We start from the raw sequence: 19,859 nt of genomic DNA on the forward strand, positions 1-19,859 counted from the left end.
GAAGTCTGTCCTCTGTCATGTCTAATCTCTCCAACTCTGAGAGCGGCCCGTCTGGAAGCCCACGGCCAGCCTCCTTCTCCCCGGCCGTGTCTCTGTGCAGTCCCGGCCTGTAATTGGTTTCTGTTGCTGACGTACATTCGGGTGGTTTGCAGGGTGGGGTAATTCTGTACCGAGCCGCTCGGGACATCGCTCTGTGTGCCTGCGGAAGCGCGTGCACCGAAACACTCATTTCTGTTGTCTAGATGCCCAGGAGCGGGACGGCATCACCGCAGAGACGTAGGCTTAGCTTTCCCAGGCACGGCCAAAGAACTTTCCAGCACGCAGGCCCCCTTCCTCACACCTGCCGCGTGACACGCACGTGGTGCGGGTCTTCCCCCCACCCGGTGACGGTCTGATCGCGTGCATTGTGACTTAGGACGGGACACACACACCTCTGTGTCTGTTCAATAACCACGCTGTGAAGCGATGGGAGGAGGGACAACACAGCGACCTCCCATCCCTCCTCCCAGACAGACAGACTGCACTCATGTCTGTCCAGGGCTGTCCATCTCCAGCCTGGATCCTCTCTGCACGTGGCCTTGGCTGGTACTTTTCTCTCCTCCCAGAAACCCGCACAAGTCTCCAGCACCCTGGCCACAAGCCACTCCCTCTCTCCCTCAGGCCTCTCCTGCTGGGTGCTCTCTCCAGCCTCCCCCCCCCAGCCTGCCTCAGGTCCTCTCTCTGCAGACCTGGCCCTGACCGGCCATCACCTGGACCTCAGGGGCCCAGCCCTGCGTCGTCTCAGCTATTTCTGGTTTGCACCAGCTGAGATGCTGGCTGTGTAAGCCAGGGACTCACGGTGGACCAGATGCTCACCCTCCGCTGCTCGCCTCGGTTCTTAATTCTGTCCACTACTGGTCCAGATCGATACGGACCACGCCAGCGTTTGTTTGAGGAAAAGAAGAAAAAAGAGACTGCACCCCAAATGCCAGCTGACTCAGACCACGTTTCTCATCCCTCGAGGAAGCAAAACAGCTGGGTCTGTGGCTTCTCGTGAGGGCTCGTGAGTTTTCTTAGTAGCCCAACTCCAAACAACAGGAGTCTGCTATCATAAAGAAGACTGGTAAAGCAATGCCGGGACGTGGGAAGAAAGAGCTCTACGATCCACTAGTGATGTCTGTGTCAGGCGCAGGCATGCCTGCCAAGCTCAGTGTTTTGTGACTGTGTGTTTGTTTTGGTGGCACTGGGGTTTGAACTTGGGGCCTCACACTTGCTAGGCAGGTGCTCTACTGCTTGAGACATGCCTCCAGCCCGCTTAGCTCTAGTTTATTTTTCAGATAGTCTTGTTTTCTTTTCTTTTTTGTTTAATTTCCGACCTATGCCTCCTGTGCAGCTGGGATTACAGGCATGCCTGTTACCACCAGCTTATTTGTTGAGATGAGAAATCCTACTCACCTTTTTGTCCCCGTAGGCTGTGGGCTGCCACCCTCTCTCCCTGTCTCTGCCCCCTGGGTTGCTTGGATTACAGGTATGACCGCCACACCAGGCACGTCTTCCCACATCGTCCTTGTCGGGCGTGACTAGTGCTCCCACCTTGCCTGGGGGACCTTCCTCGGGTTTCTGGGTTCACAGGACTCTCTCCGTTTCCCCACGCAGACTTTCTATCTGTGTCTTTCACGGAGTGCACATCTCCCCCTGACGGTCCCCGAGGGCCGGGGCTGGTGTGTGCGGCGGCTGCGAGGCCCGCGGGGCGGGCAGGGGGACACACTCACCGAGCAGCTGGTTGGCAGAGGAGGTGGTGAGGTTGAACTGCTGCTCCAGGTACTTGCCCAGGAAGGCCGCGAAGCCGGCCACCACCGCGATCTCCATGCAAGCAGCCAGGGTGATGCAGGTGAACACGGGGTTGGAGAGCAGGTGCTTTGTCACGGTGGGGATCACTGCAGGGGGAGATGGGGGTGGGGGGGGACGCTGGTTCGAGACCACCCCTGTCGAGTTTCCACCTCAGGGGCTCTGGCTCCAGAAGCTTCCCTTGTTGTACTTTTGAGGGTACTGGGCTGTGAACTCTGGGTCCCAGTGCTCTACCTTTCCTGGCCTTGCTGTTTTTGATGCGGAGCAGGAGGCGGGTCTGGCTTCCACTCTTGGCCTCCGATCCTCCTATTTCCCCCCCACCCATTTCCTACCGTAGCTGGGATGACAGGTGGGTGCCACCATGCCCAGCTCCTTTGTCTGCTGGGTTGGAGTCTGGTGGACTTTTGTGCCAGGCCTGGTCTGGAACTACACGCTCTCCACTCACAGCCTCCCACGGAGGGAGGATGGCAGGCGTGAGCCACCAGCACCCGGCCAGGGGCCCGTCGTGACCTGTCCTTGTTTATCTCTGCAAATGGCACCCGGAGGCACCTGTTCCTCAGCCCCAGAGGAGTACCCGTGGGTCGGCCATTACTCGGAAGAATCTGATTTCAAGTACACCAATGTCCTGTCGATCAGACTGCTTTCTATGCAAGATAGAGCGCGTGCAGCGCCTCTATTGTGCCGCGGGGTTAGTGTTTCCCTGGAAACTTACATACCTTTAAAATGATGGCAAGGCACTTCTGAAAACCCTGTTCTCCTCTTCCAAAAAAAAATAAAAAGAGCTCGGGGTTTGTTTATGTATATTAAGGCTTCTCAAAAGGGAGCCGATGACATCAATGACACACAGTAGCAGCCTATCTAAGGGTATGTTTGCATGCATGCAGATGAATGTAGACTTATGGGAAAGGTCACAGAATTGGGGGACAATGGTCCACACCTGTCATCCTCACTACTCAGGAGGCTGAGGATCGTGGTTCAAAGCCAGCCCAGGCAGGAAAGCCCATGAGACTTTTATCTCCAATGAACCACCAGGGAACCACAAGTGGCGCTGTGGCTCTAAAGTGGTAGAGCGCTAACCTTGAGCTGAAGAGCTCAGGGATGAGCACATCCAGGCCCTGGGTTCAAGCCCTAGGACTGAGCAAAAAAAACCCAAAACCAGTAAGTGTGGATACTTTTGATTGGCTGGCTCCATCTCTTCCAGCCACGGTATCTCCCTGCCCTGGATCAGTCTTCATAAGTTAGTGGAGCAAAGGAAGGGGTCCTGGCCTGACAAAGGCATCTGCAGTTAATGGAACATTTTTCTACTTCAGCAAGTATCTTAATTATCCCAGAGACAATTCCACTGGTGGAGGAAGGACTCCTTGTCCAGACAGGAGTCTGCCTGCTTTGGTGTTAATAGCTAATGATGAATTTCTCCTTGAATTAGATGTGAAAACCATGAAGTTCAGGAGTCGCTGTGCGGGAGGCCGGCGGAGCGGCCTTGGAGCATCTTAGCTGCATGAGCAAGTTCTTTTCGCTGTTGTTCACCAAGCCGGCTGGCTGGCAGAACCACAGCTTCTTGCGTTCTGCCCTTTTCCTCCTGCGTTCTTTCTTTCTCCCGTCTCTGGTTTTTAATGCAATGGCTCCTAGCATTTCTAGATTAGGATTCTTTTCCCCCCTGAAGAGTCTCCTGGCCCAAATGGCAGCCTTAATGAGCTCCATCCTGGGCGCCATTGTTCATTCAGATGGATTGCTACACCCACCAAGTTTGGGTTTTCTAGCATCTTCTGGAAGGATCCGGACTTGCTGGAAATGTGTGGGGCCTGCAGAGGGGAGTGGCAGATTTGGGGCCATCCTGAGGATGCTAGTTGTTGGAGCACCGATTTATCCATTGATAATAAGCCGGTCATTCTTAGGACCCGCCCCCCCCCCAAGCCCCTCCAATCCCATTTAAAAGCGAGGAGACTTAGACCAACCAGTGTTGGTAGCTCCTGCCTGTCATCCCAAAACCAAGAGGACTGCAGTTCGAGGCCAGCCCAGCCCCATTGCCCCAACTGGCAAGACCCCATTTTGACAGAAAAAGTTGGGCGTGGTGCATCGTTAGGAGCTTCAACTTCTTTTTTGAGGCTGACAGGGAGCTATGGACTCAGGGCCTTGACATTTTCCCCCTCCACCCGCCCCCCCTCCCTCCCCACGCTCAATTCAGCCCTGAATTCACCTGCACTTCTGATTTTGTTGTTGTTGTTGCGTTAATGGGAGAGGAGAGTCCCACAAACCTATCTGTCTGCGCTGGCTTTGAGCCACGATCCTCCGATCTCACTGCGTAGCTGGGATTACAGGCGTGAGCCACCACACCCCCAGCTTCAGAAGGCTCCTCCTTGTCATTTCCTTTGCTTGTTCATTCAGCCAGCGTGTCTGTCATACCGGACACCACCGGCCACGGGGCTGGGGTGTGTCTCCCTCACTGGCTCTGTGGCTGAAGTTGCTTGGGGACAGCAGTTCCCGCCCCCCACGCCCAGGGCCCGTCCCCACCAGCCCCCGCATCATTACTAATCAAAACTTCATGGGTAGCTGTGTTGGTCCCTCCAGAAACGTGACCAGAGAAGGCCAGACCCTTCCAGGGCCGGCCGGGAGTCCGCTCTGCCAAGGGCCTGGGATGAGCCTGGTGTCCAGGGTCCCTGTCACCCCGCAGCTCCCCCCGCCCTCCCCCCCGCCCCATGTTCCCACCGTACCTCTCAGCTGCGCAAAACAGGAGGCGCTGCTGTCGGGCTCCAGGGGGTGTCTGAGCACCCCGTTGCTGGGCTTGGGCCGCTCGTACTCTCTGTCGGGGAGCATGGCCCGCTCGCTCTCCAGGGTGGGGTCCGCGTGGGGGGGCAGCGTCTGCGGGAAGCCGAACATCAGGAGGGAGGAGAAGAAGAGCAAGGCGCCGCACAGCAGGAAGCCGCCCCACCAGGCTCCGATCCAGCGCGGGTCCTCGGGGGTGATGTCCAGGTTACCTGCCGGGGGAGGCGGGCTCAGTGGGGGGGACTGGGGCGGGGAGGGGGTGATGTCCAGGTTACCTGCCGGGGGAGGCGGGCTCAGTGGGGGGACGGGGGGGGGGTGATGCCCAGGTTACCTGTGGGGGGGGAGGCGGGCTCAGTGGGGGGGATGGGGGGGATGTCCAGGTCACCTGCAGGGGGGGAGGCGGGCTCAGTGGGAGGGACGGGGGGGGGGGGATGTCCAGGTCACCTGCAGGGGGGGAGGCGGGCTCAGTCGGGGGACGGGGGTGTGTGGCCACTGTGCTGACAGGCGGGACCTGCTGGGCAGCTCTAGAGACGGACGGGGTGGGGGTGGGCGACTGATCACTGGCCGGGGAAAGGAGTCTGTGTGGCCTCAGCGCTCCCATTTCCTCCTTCCTCCATTCCCTCCTCACCACCAGACTCCCACCACCTGCGTGGAAGCCCCGCAGCCGCAGCCGCCGCAGCAGCATGTGTGTCTGGGCCGTGAGAGGCGCTCACGCAGCCCTGCTGGCAAAGCCCCGGGGAACCAAGGATTGCTCCAGGGCAGATCGGTGAGGCATATCCCCCCATCTCTCCCCCCAACACCCTCCCCCACAACCAGGGCATCTGAAGTCCCCCCCCCCCCCCCCCCCCCCCGCCCCATCAGGTCAGGCTGCAGGGACGCAACTCAGGCCGCGCTGCCTGGCTGGAGACCCCGGCCCGCCTCCTCCTCTCTGTCTCTGATTTGCCAATGACACCAAGGGAAACCTCGCCCTGCTGACAAACCACGTTCCTGCTGCCCAAATGGAGACTTAAAGAGACGCGAGCAATAGCCTAGCATGAAAACCCACAGGGCTGCGGGCCTAGGCCAGAGAGACGGACGGTGGGAAGAGCAGCACCCGCAGCCGCGGTGTGCACCGTCTAAAGCTGTTCTTCTGGAAGAGTCTTGCCAAAGCCAGCCGCCGTCCCTAGAGGGCTTCCATCGGGTCCAGCGTGGCCCGAGGCTCACTTGAACACTTTTGTTCCTCTTCCACACAGCCCGATCTCATGGCGATGTGGAATCGGCAGCCTGACAGGGTTAGCTTTCACCCAGGTTTGCAGAACCGAAGACTGGAAGGCAGGAACTTGCGGGCCAGGGCTCTTCCAGGCCGGTGGTCTTTTGCTGGACTTTGTGCTCCCTTGCCAGGTCCTGGCTGAACGAAGAAATTCTGGGTGCCAGCCCCAGCCTAGCAAGGTCGCTCACGCCTGTAATCCTAGGGACTTAAGAGGCTGAGATCTGAGGATTGTAGTTCGATGCTAGCCTTTGGCAGGAAAAATCTGTGAGACTCTTCTCTCCAGCGATCCTGAAAAAAGCTGGAAGTGGAGATGTGGGTCAAGTTGGTCCAGGGCTAGGGTCCTGAGTTCGAGTTCCAGTACCAGGATTTAAAAAGAAAGGCTGGATTTGTGTGCATTGCTCAAGCATACTAGGACTGGGCTGGGAATGTGGCTTAGCGTTAGAGTGCTTGCCTAGCATGCATGAAGCCCTGGGTTCAATTCCTAAGTCCCACCTATACAGAAAAAGGCTGGAAGGGGTGCTGTGGCTCAACTGGTAGAACTGGGATTACAGGTGTGAGCCACAGATGACCGTCTTCAGCTTGGAGATTGGGGGGGGGGTCTCACCAGCATTTCTCCTTTCCTCAAAGTACATCCCTATCCACACACACAGGGCCGGCGTGGGTCACAGAATGAGAAACAATGGATGTGCAGCAAGTTGGTGCGGCAGCCTGGGAGAGAGCGGGCGGTACTCTTCTGCCCCCTGCTGGTCACGAGCAGCTATGGCACGCACCTCTAGGGCCGGGGGACTCAGCCACCAGAGCCTTCTTGCTCCCTGCCAGCTCTGAGAATGAAGATGTGAACGGAATGGAAGAACCGTAGCTGGGGCCTCCTTCATTCATGGGCGAGAAGTCTCAAAAGATCTTCCTGCTCGAGCTGGCTTTGAACTACGATCCTCAGGTCTCAGCCTCCTGAGCAGCTGGGGTGAGAGGCGTGAGCCCGGGGTGCCAGACTCCCAAGGCTCAGAGAGTCTGGATGCTCCCGGGCCTCAGGTCAGGGACCATGACGGCGGTGCTCGGGGCAAAATGCACCACCTGGCCGCTGTGCTTGTCTCTCGAGGTGGCCCCGCTCTCTCCCTGGGGGCCAGTCCCTTCCGGGTCCCTTCCCAGTCCCTCTCGTGATCTCTCTGGTGTGGCTTCTGCTGCTGGGGCCCAAGCTGGTCTTTCTGTTGAAGCAAGATGGCGCAGCTTGCTTCATGGGGCGTATCTTTAACCAGCCCCTCCCTCCCCAGGGGTTGGAGTGGGGCTCAAGCCCCGCAGAGAGACCTAGCTCTAAGGCTAAGGCTGCCTGCCTGCTGCTGTCCACTCGGAAGGCCGCACTGGCCACAGCATGCACACGGGTGGCCGGAGTGGATTCCAGGGCACACGGCGTCTCCCAGGTGAGTTCGTCAATTCAGCCCTGTCGAGAAGTGACAGGTTGGCCCCGGTGCTGGGGCCCAGGGAGCCTATTGATCTCAGAATAGATCAGCAAAGCGAAGAGGCCAGAATGGTTGGGGGGCTGGAGGGGAGGAGGGAAGGAGAGAAAGAAGGAGGGAGGGAGAGGGGGAGGGAGGAGAGAGAAGGGGGGGACAGGGCTCCATTTCTGTGCTGGGCAGACTCGGTGTTCTCTTTCAGGTGCGTGGTTGGGCATGGCCCGGGGTGCCCACATCTCTGGTGGCCCTGAGGTCCTGACCACCGGTTCTCTTGTGTCTCTGTGTAGTAACTGCTCTCCTATCCATGGGCCCAAGCGTGGCTGCTTTACACAAACGACAGAAGAGACCAAAGAGCTGCTGCTTCTCAGGGATGGTGAGGACACTGGCTCCTTGTCTCTGTCTGTCTGTCTGTCTGTCTCCCCCGTCTCTTGTCCGGGCACACTCTGGAGAGGATGTTCTTGGGGAAGGTAGTAGACAGTGCCATGTCACTCATCTGAAGAACAGCCAGGCGCTGGTGGCTCACGCCTGTCATCCTAGCCACTCAGGAGGCTGAGATCTGAGGATCCTGAGACTCTTATCTCTAGTTAACCACAAGAACACAGGAAGTGGGGCTGTGGCTCAAGTGGTAGAGCGCTAGCCTTGAGCTGAGGGACAGCGCCCAGGTCCTGAGTTCAAACCCTAGGACCATAAAAACAACAACAACAAAATCTGATGTATGAGCATGGCAGGGCCTAGCCCGCGTGGACTGTCCACCGCTAAGTCCTGGCTGGAGAGGAGGCCCGGGTGTGTGCGGAACACACTTGCCCGCCCCGCTCAGCACAGCGCGCGCGCTGCTTCAGGAGGGCTTCCGGGGCCCACAGAGGCCGCACACGGTGATTTCTAGAAAGCATGTTCAGCCCGCTCGGCCCCATGGGTCCTGACTGCAGCCTTTCGACGCACATCCGTGGAACACGCGTGCAGCCTTTCCTTGGGGACGCGAGCGTCGCCGTGTGAGGGGAGGAGCCAGCCTCGCGTGGCCTTCCGTGGCCTGGCCGCTGGCTTCCACCCCGTGCTCTCCCTCGCCCTCCACACAGCGCGAGGCCCCCAGGACGGTCCTCGTGATCCCTAACTCACGGGTGAGGATGGCTCGGGTTTGCCGAGCAGAAGCGACTCCGGGTAGAAAGATGCTGGCCGGACTCGAACCAGCTCTCAGGCAGGTACATCATGGTTTGCTGTGGTTTGGAGCCGAGTGGCTCTTTCAAACCATGCGTTCCAGGCCTGGCTGTCCTGGCTACAGGGAGTGGTGGAGACCCCCCCCAGGGGCGTGGCTGAGACTCCAGGGGCGTGGCCTATCAGAGGAAGTTAGGCCATTGGGGGGGCGTGCCCTCAAAAGGGATATTGGGACTCTGGTCTCTCCTCCCTCTCTGCGATTCCCAGTCGCCACGAGGGAAATGTCTAGGCTGCACCTGAGCCTGCCTGCTTGCTTTGGGGCACTGCTTTTACCCTGGGCCCCAAAAAGCGAGTCAGCTGACCATGGATTGAAACCTCCGAAACCGTTGAGCCAAGTAATAAACCTTCCCTGGTTTTAAGTGGATGGCGTGGGTTATTTTGTCACAGTACTGGAAGGCTGACTGAATGTCTGAGAAGCCAGCAAGACCGAAGTCTGCTTTACGAGAACGGAGAGAGTGATAGAGAGTTGTCTTTTCACTTACTCGTGTCGATGAAGACGGCATCCACGTAGATTTTGGTACAGAAAGAGCCCAGAATAAACCCACAGGCCGGTCCGAACACCAACATCGTAAATAGGATCCCTGCAAGCAGAGCACGAAAGGGGAGAGGAAGACTCGGTGAGGCTCCAGGCTATTTGGCATCCTTCAGCTGAGATGTCTGCGAACTGCACGTGGCCTGGGATGGCGGGGTAGGTGCGGGGCTGGGGTGGAACCATTGTGCCTCAGTTTTGGAAAACTCTACGCACCGCACCGGCAGCTCAGTCCCTGAGTTCAAGCCCCAGGGCTGGTGAAGCAGCCAGGGCCATCGGCTCAGCGTCACCATGCCTGGTCCTCCAGGGCCAGGGTCACCTCCCATGGCGACAGCTAAACCCCTCTCCCAATGTCAGATAAACCCAGCAGAGCCCCCAAACCAATGAAGCAGGAGCGAGGAGGAACTTTTTAATCTCAGATCCCTGGACAGTGACATAAGACAGGCAGCCCTGGAAGCCAGCGTGCTCTGGATGTGGGGACCAGTTGGTCCCGGGTGCGGGGGACGGGGGTGGGGGGGAGGAAGAGGGGAGTTAGGCAGCGAAGGCTACCTCCATCTTCTAGAAAATGACCTGCTTTCTTGGCTACTACCTTGAATCCCACTCTGCCTGGCTATGATGTTTGTTCAGTCTGTTTAGCAAGCACGGGGAAAAAAAACATGGAACACACTGAACAATGTATGGCCAGGGAGCTGAGCCCAGCTGGGTCCTTCTGTGGTGCAATGCTGCCCCCTGCTGCCCGCAGGTGTCCTGTGCACCTGGAGGAGGAGGAGCTGAGCCCTGTAAAAACCCTTGGTTAAAAACCCTTCATACACATCACCTGCCATCCAGGGAGGCGTGGCTCAGGTGGTAGAGCGCCGGTCGTGAGTGTGTGTGTGTGTGGGGGGGGGGAAATGAAGGAAGAATGGCATGAGGCTCTGAGGTCAAGCCCCAGTTCCAGCAAATTGATAAATGTAAACCAATAAACACAAATGAAGCCATGGGCTGGCGGCTCACGCCTGTCATCCTAGCTACTTGGCAGGCTGAGTCCTTGAGGACTGAGGTTCAAAGCCAGCCTGAGCAGGACAGTCCATGAGACTTGAATCTCCAGTTTAAACACCAAAAAGGTGGCTCGAATAGCCGAGCGCTAGCCTTGAGTGAGGAAGCTCCAGGACAACCCCCAGGCCCTGAGTTCAAGCCCCAGGACTCAAAGCATTCCGACAGTGCTTCTCCTGCTCACACCACTAGAGGGCAGCACAAGCCTAGAAATGGGTCATCTCCCTCCAACATACAATTCCCCCCCAGATACCGCGTGCGAGTCACAGAAGCAGCTCATCGCAAAGTGTTTTTGTTCACAAAGTGCAGCACTGCGGCTGCCGAGGCCCTGGGGCAGGTGAAGTTTGTGCACCCCTATCCATGGTTCCCCATCTTCCCCATCCCTGAGTTGCTGTGTTTGGGTTGGTATTAGGGTTCTGTGGGCTGGCCCAGTTGGCACTCTACCACTTGATCCATGCCTTCAGTCTTGCTTTTTGTCTTTTGTTCGTTAACTGGAGGCGGGCATCTCCTGGTCTTTTCTGCCTGGGCAGATGGGGTAGTAGCACCTGGCCACAGGGCTTTCCAATTCTCCCAGTGGTTTTTTGTGCATGGAGAGCCCCGGGCTGCTGGGAGCCTTTGCCCTGCCCGACCTTGACTGACCGTTAGCGTGGGGCGGGGTGGTGTGGGTGGAGGGGCGGTGTGGGCCCTGGCGGTGCCAGCCCTGAGAAGCCGTGCCCAGGCTCAGGCTGCACTCCCTCAACCCAGCAGCAGAACCTGGCTGAGGCAGCCCTTCTTCCTGCCACGCGTGGCTAGACTTGTGCAGGACTTACAAGGAAGGTGTGCAGTTTCTCACCCAGTGCACAGAAACTTTTGGGGGCGCAGCTCCTGGGCGGACAGCCAGCCGCCTGCATCTGCTATGCACCCCCATAGGCTCTCCCCCCCTCCCTGCCCTAAACCACCAGCACTGTCATCCCAGCCACTCAGGAGGCTGAGATCTGAGGATCGAGGTTCAAAGTCAGCCCTGGGCAGGAATGTGCTTATGAGACTCTTATCTCCAGGGAAACCCCAGAAAACCAGAGGCAGTGCTGTGGCTCAAAGTGACAGAGCGCTAGTATTGAGTGAAAGAGCTCAGGGACAGTGTGCAGGCCCTGAATTCAAGCCCTGGGACCGACGGAATAATAAATCCAGATGGGCTGAGCATGGCTGTGGTTCCGGGGTCTGGGGGGCACCAGGATGGTGAAGAGCTCCCCCCTCAGGGCCTTCTGGGAAGTGCACTCTGAGGGCCGGGCTTCAGGAGTGGTGGGTGGGGTGGGGTGGAGGAAGCTGGACAAAGCACAGAGGACAGTCGGACAGATGGACAGATGGACGTCCCAAAGAAGGAAGGACCAAGCCTGGAGTGTCCCGGGGGTGCTGAGGAGGCCTGGGGAGGAGTCCATCCAGTCCCCCAAATCCACTGCCCGAGCATCGCCAGCCCGCAGTCCCGGGGCAACCCCCATGACAGCCCCCAGATCTTCCCAGTGAGGGCTGTGCGCCCACCACTCCGACCTCGGACTGCGATCCACTCAAGGACACCTCCTCTAGGTCTGTGATTACAGCATGCCCCTCACGCCCGGCTTGGTATGCTGGCATTGGGTCTCGTTAACTTTTTCCCAGGAATCTTGGCACGCCTCATCTTGGCAGTAGTGGGGATTACAGGGAGGAGCAACGGCATCAGGCCCTCATCACAGAGATCTTTAGCTCCATATGTCTGAACTATTTAGCCCTGTAAAGAAGCTGATCACCGAAAACGGCTCCACGTAAACATAAAACTCGTGAATGTAATGGTGACGCGCGTAACCATTGTCTCTGGTCGTCTCTGTCTCCGGCAGAAGGGGCAGCGCTTGCAGCAAATCAGGCGTGGGGTGGTGTCCTGGCGTTGCCCAGCCCAGGCCTGGGCGCCCGGCCCGCGTGGCCTTACAGAAAGAACCCAAGAGCCCGCAGCGCCCAGCGCGCCCCGGAGGAAGAGACGGCCTCGGGGTGGAACAGCGCGGCCCCCCACGGCAGAGCCTGGGGGACCCCGGACGCGGGGACAGGCTGGCGCTCAAGGGCCCCGGGGCGCAGCGCCGGCAGGGTGGAGCTCACCCCGCTCCCAGCAGCTGAGCCCTTTTGGTCTCTAACCGTCACCCCTGGTGAGGTCATCACCAACTGCTCCCGGAACGCCGCCCGAAATAGCAGAGACATCTGGCTGCCACCAAAAAGCCTCCAGGCTGTGGAATTAGAGCGGACACGTGGCCCTCCCCGGGCCCCACGCCGCGCAGTGTCCGGCTTCAGCGGGCAGAGGAGGGAGGAAGGGATCAGGCCAGTGTCTTCGCCCTCCTGGAACAGGCCTCGGGCCGCTGCCCGGCCTGTCGCTCAGCTCTGCAGGCCAATCACGGCCGGCCCACACCAGGAAGCTGGAAGACTGAGATCTCACAACTCCATAGAGCCTCCCGGACTCCACGCAGGCCGAAGCTCCTGCCATCACCACCCGCTCCCTTCCTCCTCCCACACTGGGCTCCCAGCTTCTTTGGCCTATTTAAAGGCAACAGGTGTTTGGGCCAAACGCTGTCTCCTAGTGCAGCATGTCCGCCCGCTGTGGTGCCTTCATTCTGTCCGTGTCTCCACTCGGAAAATCGCCTCTGTTTCAAGTTCTAGGTCAACATCGTGTCCCCCGCAGGCTTTGCCTTCCTACACGCTGCAGGTTTTGTTCTCCTGGTCTGTTTGTTTCTTTGGTCAGTTGTGGGGCTTGAACTTGGGGCCTGGACTCTGTCCCCGAGCTTTGTTGCTCAATTCTAGAGCTCTATCACTAGGAGCCACAGCTCCACTTCTGGTTTGCTGGTGGTTCACTGGAGATGAGAGTCTCATGGACTTTTCTGCCCTGGCTGGCTTTGAACCTTGATCCTCAGATCTCAGCTCCCCCCTCCCCCCACCAATTACAAGTATGAGCCTGTAATCTGTAATCTCACACCAGATTACAGGTGTGAGCCACCAGTGCCTGCTTTTTCCTGGTCGTTTATAACTCTATCATAGCCAAGGAACTCAACAAGGTTGACTGACCAGGACGGAACTACATACAGGACAGGGCAACGGGGTGGGAAACACGCCGGAGGTGAGGATGGAGGACGGAGAGGCCCGGTGCCCCCCCAGGCAGAAGAACAGCGGCTGCAGGGTGCTGGTGGGGTCAGAGGTCGGGGTGGTGGGGTCAGAGGTCGGGGTGGTGGGGTCAGAGGTCAGGGCGGTGGGGTCAGAGGCTGGGCGGGCCCCGTGGACCAGCAATGAGGACACGATTCGGGGACAGAGCTGAGGACACTGTGGCTGGTCGTATGCAGGGCACAAGGATGAGGAGGTGTGACTCGTCTTCCAGTGCTAGGTGCTGAATTTGAACCATGGTCTCAAGGAGAGACAGCCAATCAGTGGAGGCTGCAGAGAGGCAGCCAATCGGGGGCCATAGAAAGGGAGACAGCCAATGGGGAGAGGGGGAGAAAAAAGAGACAGCCACTGAGTGGGGGAGGGCACAAAAAAGAGAGACAGCCAATCAGTGGGAGTCACAGAAAGGGAGGCAGCCAATCAGTGGGGGCCAAAGAGAGGGAGGCAGCCAATCAGTGGGGGCCAAAGAGACAGCCAGTCAGTGATTGATGGAGGCAATGGACGCCCGTGGAAAGCACACGTACATGACAAGCCCTGACAAGGACACCTTGTACGTCCCCTTGGGCCCCCACACAATGATGCCGAGTCTGTCCGTCACCTCTCTGCAGTCCAGGGGTCCCCAGGCGCAGGGACCAGACAGCTGCCCCCTTCCCCCCCCCCCCAAATGCTCACTGAGTGGCTGAAGTGTCACCATGAGAAGCTCGTGGGATTCCCAGGAGCCCAGAGGCACAAGGCCACACCCACGCGCACAGGACGCTCCCCCAAGTGTGCTGATCCCAATCCAATCCACTCGCTTCCAGCCACCCAGTCACGGGACAAGCCGCACCCGGACGCCACTCTTTCAACAGCACAGGGGAGGGGCTGGGGTGGGGGGTGAGGGGGGTCGGGGTCTTGGGGACCAGCTTCTGTGCTGGAGGGAGTTAGCTGCCCCTGGGGCTCCTGCTTAGCCATGCCGGTGTCACTACACCTTTTCCAAGTGGCCATTTCATCTTTTTCTTCTCCCTCCCCTCACCATGCCTGACAAAAAAAAACAAAAGCAAAAAACCTCTCTGAACATTTCCTCCTGGATGTCTTCCTGAATGAGTCCCAGTGTCGGTCATCTGTTGCAAATTGGCTGCCGCTGCTAATATCTGGGTTGTCAGGCCCCCTGACAGCCTATGGATTTGTCATGGGCTATTAACTAGCTAACTCCTCATTAAGTGTTGGTAAAGATCAATTTGGGGGGGAGGGCCTCTTCTTGTTTGCGAAATGGAAGGAACCAGATGTCGGCTCACACCTCCTGCGGCTGAGCTGCGGCCTGGGGTGCTGAAGGGTAAAAGCTTTGCTCCCAAGGTGTTGGGCAAAATTGGCCTCTGTTGCCATAGTGACCACCGAGACAGGGCAGTGGATGGGCATTGAGGAGCGGGCAGGGATGTGGAGCGCCAATCACTTCCTCAGCATGCTCCACAAAAAAGGGAGACAGCCAATCAGCGGGGTCCACAAGAAAGGGAGACAGCCAATCAGTGGGGTCCACAAGAAAGGGAGACAGCCAATCAATGTGGTCCACAAGACAAGGAGACAGCCAATCAGCGTGGTCCACAAGAAAGGGAGACAGCCAATCAGCGTGGTCCACAAGAAAGGGAGACAGCCAATCAGCGTGGTCCACAAGAAAGGGAGACAGCCAATCAGTGGGGTCCACAAGAAAGGGAGACAGCCAATCAATGTGGTCCACAAGACAAGGAGACAGCCAATCAGCGTGGTCCACAAGAAAGGGAGAGAGCCAATCAGCAGGGTCCACAGGAAAGGGAGACAGCCAATCAGCGGGGTCCACAGGAAAGGGAGACAGCCAATCAGTGATGGATGGAGGCAATTGACCTCAATGGAAAGCAAACACCACCTCTGGCTAATGACTGACTGCCCAGCCCCAAAAGCTGGGTCAAGACCACTCTGTGATGGTGACATGGCACCTTGTGGGTGACAAGATGCCAGGCAATGAACCAGCACGGACAGCTCTACTTTTCGTGGTTCTGGAATCTCTCCTTCATCTCCCAGTCTGTCGGTGGCCACCAGAGTCTTCCTCCTAAACCATACTTCTTAAAACGCGCTGGCCACATCCTCCATCCTGAAAGACACCCAATACTGGGACTGGACATGGCCAGTATTGTCACCTCTACTTTCTCCTGGCCAGGCACCAGGCTTGCTGGCTCCCAGACTTGCCTGACTTCCCCCGATGTTCCTGACTCTCCCCTGAGGCACACCCTCCACTCAGCCTGGGCTGTTTGCCCTCTTTCCCTGGCTGGCTGCTAAACTCCTTTCCCTGCTTCGAGTTCTGCTGCAAGTCCCTGGTTGTCTGCCTTCCATGCCCAGGGGAGAGTCCCTGGCCTGCATCTCTGGGCTTTGTAGAGAGTAGGAAACGCCTGCTTCCTTTGTAAGTTCTTTGGAAACAAGAACGTGTTCCAGTGTTCAGTGCAGGGCCTTCCACAGAGCTGAGTATTTCATGGGAGGATCAAAGTGATAAGCAGGCCAGGCAGAGTGACGCATACTTGTAATATTGGCTGTTCAGGAGATCAAAATCAGGAAGATCACAGTTTGAGGACAGCCTGGGCATAAATAAATGGGAGACTCCATACCAGTCACAACAGCTGTATGCGGCCGCGGGTACTTGTCATACTAGTTATGGAAATCGGCGGGTTACAGTCCTGGCTAGCCTGGGAACGCATGTGAGGCGCCACTCAAAAACGAACAATGAAGACACAGAGGGCTGGAGGCGTGGTTCAAGTGGTGGAGTGCCTGCCCAGCAATCAGAGCCCTACGTTCTATCCACGGCCCCCAATGTCAACAAGAAAAGATAGACGCAACCTAAGAGATACATTGAATTCCTTTAAGTTACCCTCCACTTCTGTCTGCCACCGTCAACATTTCTCCCTTTTGAAATTCATTTTAGGCTCGCCCGGCAGGATTCTCTGAGTGGGCTTTTGTGCCTGGCACTTCTTTTTCGACACCGTGTGAACGTAATATGGTAACGGTAAAGAGAAGAATCCAAGTGTCCTTGGGAGCCAGCTGTCAGGGGCAGGGCAGAGCAGGGGGGCCTGGAGAGAATGTGCTCAGAGGACTCGGAGCATCGCGAGGTTCGTCCTGAGGCTCACCCAGTGCTCAGCACACCTCCTGTCTGCTCTCTCTCGAAGGGGCAGCTGGCTCACTGGTGGCACTGGAAGGTGGCATAGCGTCAGCCAGGGCCTGACCCTCAGAGCTCCTGCAGCTGCCCAGAGGCAACTCCGTATCCTCAGCAAGGAAGAGGAGGAACTAAGCAGTCGCCCTGCAGCCCGCACCCTGGGCCTCTCCAATCATGCGGTCTGGTGAGGACCTTCTTGCAATTATATATCTACCCCCTGGGACCAGACAGCAGTGACTTTCTACCAGTTACACTATGGACAAAGGAAAATGAAAGACGAGGAGCATTTTTCAGGATTGTATAGAATGCCCCCATTCACACAGGTTTTATTGATTGATGATTGATTTATCTTTGTGCCAATCCTGGGGCTTGAACCCAGGGCAGGGGTACTGTCCCTGAGTAGGCTAGTGCTCTACCTCTACCGCTTGAGCTAAGCTCCACCTCTGGCCTTTTATTCTCCCTTCCTTCTTTCCTTCCTTCCTTCCTGCCTGCCTGCCTGCCTGCCTGCCTGCCTGCCTGCCTGCCTGCATTCCTTCCTCCCTTCCTTTTTTTTTTTTTTGTGATGTTTAATGGGAGATAAAAGCCTCATGGAATTTCCTACTCAGGCTGGCTCTGAACTGCGATCCTTGAGTCTTGGCCCCCTGAGTAGCTAGGATTACAGGCGTGAACCGCACAGATTTTATTTATTCATTTATGAACGGATGAGATTCTCTGGCGAATTCTAAACTTCTGTGCAATGTAATATTATGAAGTGTCTTCTGTGTTCCGACTCACACCCCACGCATGCAAGAGGCTGGGGTCTCGGCAGCAAGTGCCCGAAGATGACCGGTTTCTGTTCCTCTCTCCTTCCCCCACCCCGTCGGTCCTGGGGTCTCAGGCCACCAGCCGGACAGACTTCAAGCCTGGAAGCCCTGTCCTCCTCCTCTCCCCTCCCTGGCCCTATTACAGTCCCTGGGACTCCTGTTTACAGCTGCTCCCCGCCCCACCACCTCCCTCCCCCAGCCATTACAGCCAGGATCGCAAGCCAAAACCCACAGCCTCCCCACTACCCAAGAGAGAGTCTGCCCATTACATGGTGATAAGATCTGAAATCTGCAGCTTTATCCCCAAGAGCCTCCCTCCCGGCTTCATCTCTAGATTATGCACCCTCTCCTAGACCTCACTTAGTCCAAGCCGGCCCCAGTACAGCACAGTTCTTTCTCCACCTGGGCACCGAGGGGTGGGGGGGTGGGGGTGAGGGTGGGGGGGTGGGTGGTGTCCTGCATTCCCCCCACCCCCAGGTGACCTCCCCAGGGACTCCTGGGCCTTCCCCCCTCCCCCACCTGCCCTTCCCCAACCTGCACCTGCACACAGCACAGCGCCTAGATCTGCAAAACTACACAACACAGTTCAGTGCCGGCCCTTCTCCGGCGTACAGTGTGGTCCTCTCACCTCGGACGGGACCATTGGGCGCTCTGGTGACACAAATCACGAATGACATGGACAACGTCGGTGTGGGGGCGGGCAGAGGGAACATCACCATCAGCTACAAGCCCTGACAGGCCAGGGCTGGCACTGGCTGATGAACGCAGAAAGCCATCGCTGCTCCCAGGCTTCGCGGCCGCCCCAGCCTTCCCCACAGGGGAGCCAAGGCCGCGCGCTCACGCTCACCTGGGCTGCCTGTGAAGTTGGGGCTGTGGCCTCTGCCCCAGAATCCGGCTGGGTCCAGGGCTTGGATCTCAAGATGGACACCCCCCTTTACCTCCCCTCCCTGCCCCCCAACCGCGGAACAATGAAATTCCAGAGTCAGAGCCAGCAAAGCCTGGGGAAAGGAAGCCCTTCCTGCCCTTTGCAAGTTCAAGACCCAGGGGTCTCATTAGCAGAACAATCGGGCCCCGCCTCAGCCCCTGATTTGGGAGCCCAGGAAGTCTTCTTGTCGGCTGGATGGTTTCACGCGAATAAAACCTAGTCCTGTTCCCGCTGAGGACCGAAAAGCCTCTAAAAGGTTAACCTAATTAACACCCTGTCTTTCCCTCCATGCCTTGCAGGTTCATGCTCCGCCGCTGCTATTATTTCTCCACTGAGTCATCTCTCCTTAAAAGCTCCTTCTGGTGTTGGGCTTATTCAATTTCCCCCCCTGCTTAGGTCTCCCGTCTGTATTTACCCTTTGTCTTTTCTTTTCCCAGCCCCTGGCTTTCCTGGGGGAGGGGGGGGGGGGCTCTGGCATCGGCTCAATACAACCCAGGAGGAACCCAGATTGCAGGCCCAAGCGTAGAACACTCTCGCAAAACACTGCAGACATTCACAACGCTGCCCTCCCTTTTCCCCTCCCTCCCAGACCCCGCCCCCCCCCCCCCCAAGCCCCATCATAGGCTGCCCGGGTTTGCTGTCCGACCTGTGGGCGCACACACACAATTCTGTCACACACCTGCCCCAGTTCACTGCGTGGAAGCCCAGTGGGTTGCATCTTTATTATTTTATTGTAAAGTCATTTGATTGTTGGGTCAAGTGGGTTTCTTGTTTTCCCTGCCTGGGATCTCTGCAGGTATGGGGCGCGGGGGGGGGGGGCCGGGGTTCAATCCCCATGCGTGTCCCTTTAGCTTTTCCTGCTCCAAGGTGATGCTTGAGCCACACCTCCCCTTCAGGCATTTGGGGGGTTAACGAGAGATAAGAGTCTCATGGACTTTGCTGATCGGGCTGGCCTCAAACCTTGATCCTCAGATCTCAGCCTCCAGAGTAGCTAAGATTACAGGCGTGAGCCATAGACACCTGACTTGTCCATAAATTTTAAGAAGAAATGATCTCAAAAGACTACCAGTAAAATGTCCAGTCATCCACACAGGTGTCTAGATTCAAGACAAAGTTCATGTTCGGTTTTCTAGATTCCATCCCAGTACCCATGCTGGCCTACCTCCTTTGGGTGGGAGGGTGGCAGGTTAGGGGTGAGGGAGTAGCCGTTAACCGCTGTGTCCCTGGCATTAAATATCAGTCAGCTCTGCCACCCCCGCCCCCCGGTCTCCCCCCCCCACAAGCCTCGGCCACAAACTCCGAGAAATTATCCACTTTGATGACTCCCAGGATAAAACGGTGCCATTTTGTAAAGTGTTTTCTTTTTTTTTAAATTTGTCTAAGAAAAGCATCAGATCATAAATCTCAAATCCCCAGAAGGGTTAAGAAGAAGACAAAGAAGAAGATCTAACTCTTTCTAATATGTAGCCTTTTGAAAACCAACTAACCCCGTGGGCTGATTTGGGAAATAAAATATATAAGAAGGATCAACAGGATGAAAGGGATTCAAGTATTCAAAAGCAAGCAAGCCATGCAGGGCCTGTGTGTGCGCGCGCACGTGTGCATGTGCGCGTGCATGCAGGACTCCGTGTTCGAGATGGCTATGCCTAATTCCTCTGGGAACTCTGATTACAGCTGGTTCCAAAGAGAAAAACAGAGCTGAGGACATGTCCTTCATAACAGATTCAAGTGGGATCCAGCAGGCGGGCCCCACGCATGGGTCACAGCTACTTGGAGGTA

General features: G+C 57.3%; 1 protein-coding gene across 2 annotated transcripts in view; it reads right to left on the reverse strand.

Annotated features, from left to right (window-relative positions):
• Slco3a1 (solute carrier organic anion transporter family member 3A1) overlaps positions 1-19,859 on the reverse strand; it is a 124,770-nt gene that overhangs the window by 24,779 nt on the left and 80,132 nt on the right. For both annotated transcript variants that reach the window (XM_042698576.1, XM_042698575.1), the window contains exons 3-5: positions 8,979-9,077; positions 4,539-4,802; positions 1,752-1,916 (exon numbers count right to left, since the gene is read on the reverse strand). In XM_042698576.1, coding sequence (XP_042554510.1) covers positions 1,752-1,916; positions 4,539-4,802; positions 8,979-9,077 — 528 coding nt within the window. The remainder of the gene's footprint in view (positions 1-1,751; positions 1,917-4,538; positions 4,803-8,978; positions 9,078-19,859) is intronic.

Source organism: Dipodomys spectabilis, unplaced genomic scaffold (genome assembly GCF_019054845.1).
Source record: "Dipodomys spectabilis isolate Male_0828 unplaced genomic scaffold, ASM1905484v1 ptg000233l, whole genome shotgun sequence".
Lineage (NCBI taxonomy): Eukaryota > Metazoa > Chordata > Mammalia > Rodentia > Heteromyidae > Dipodomys > Dipodomys spectabilis.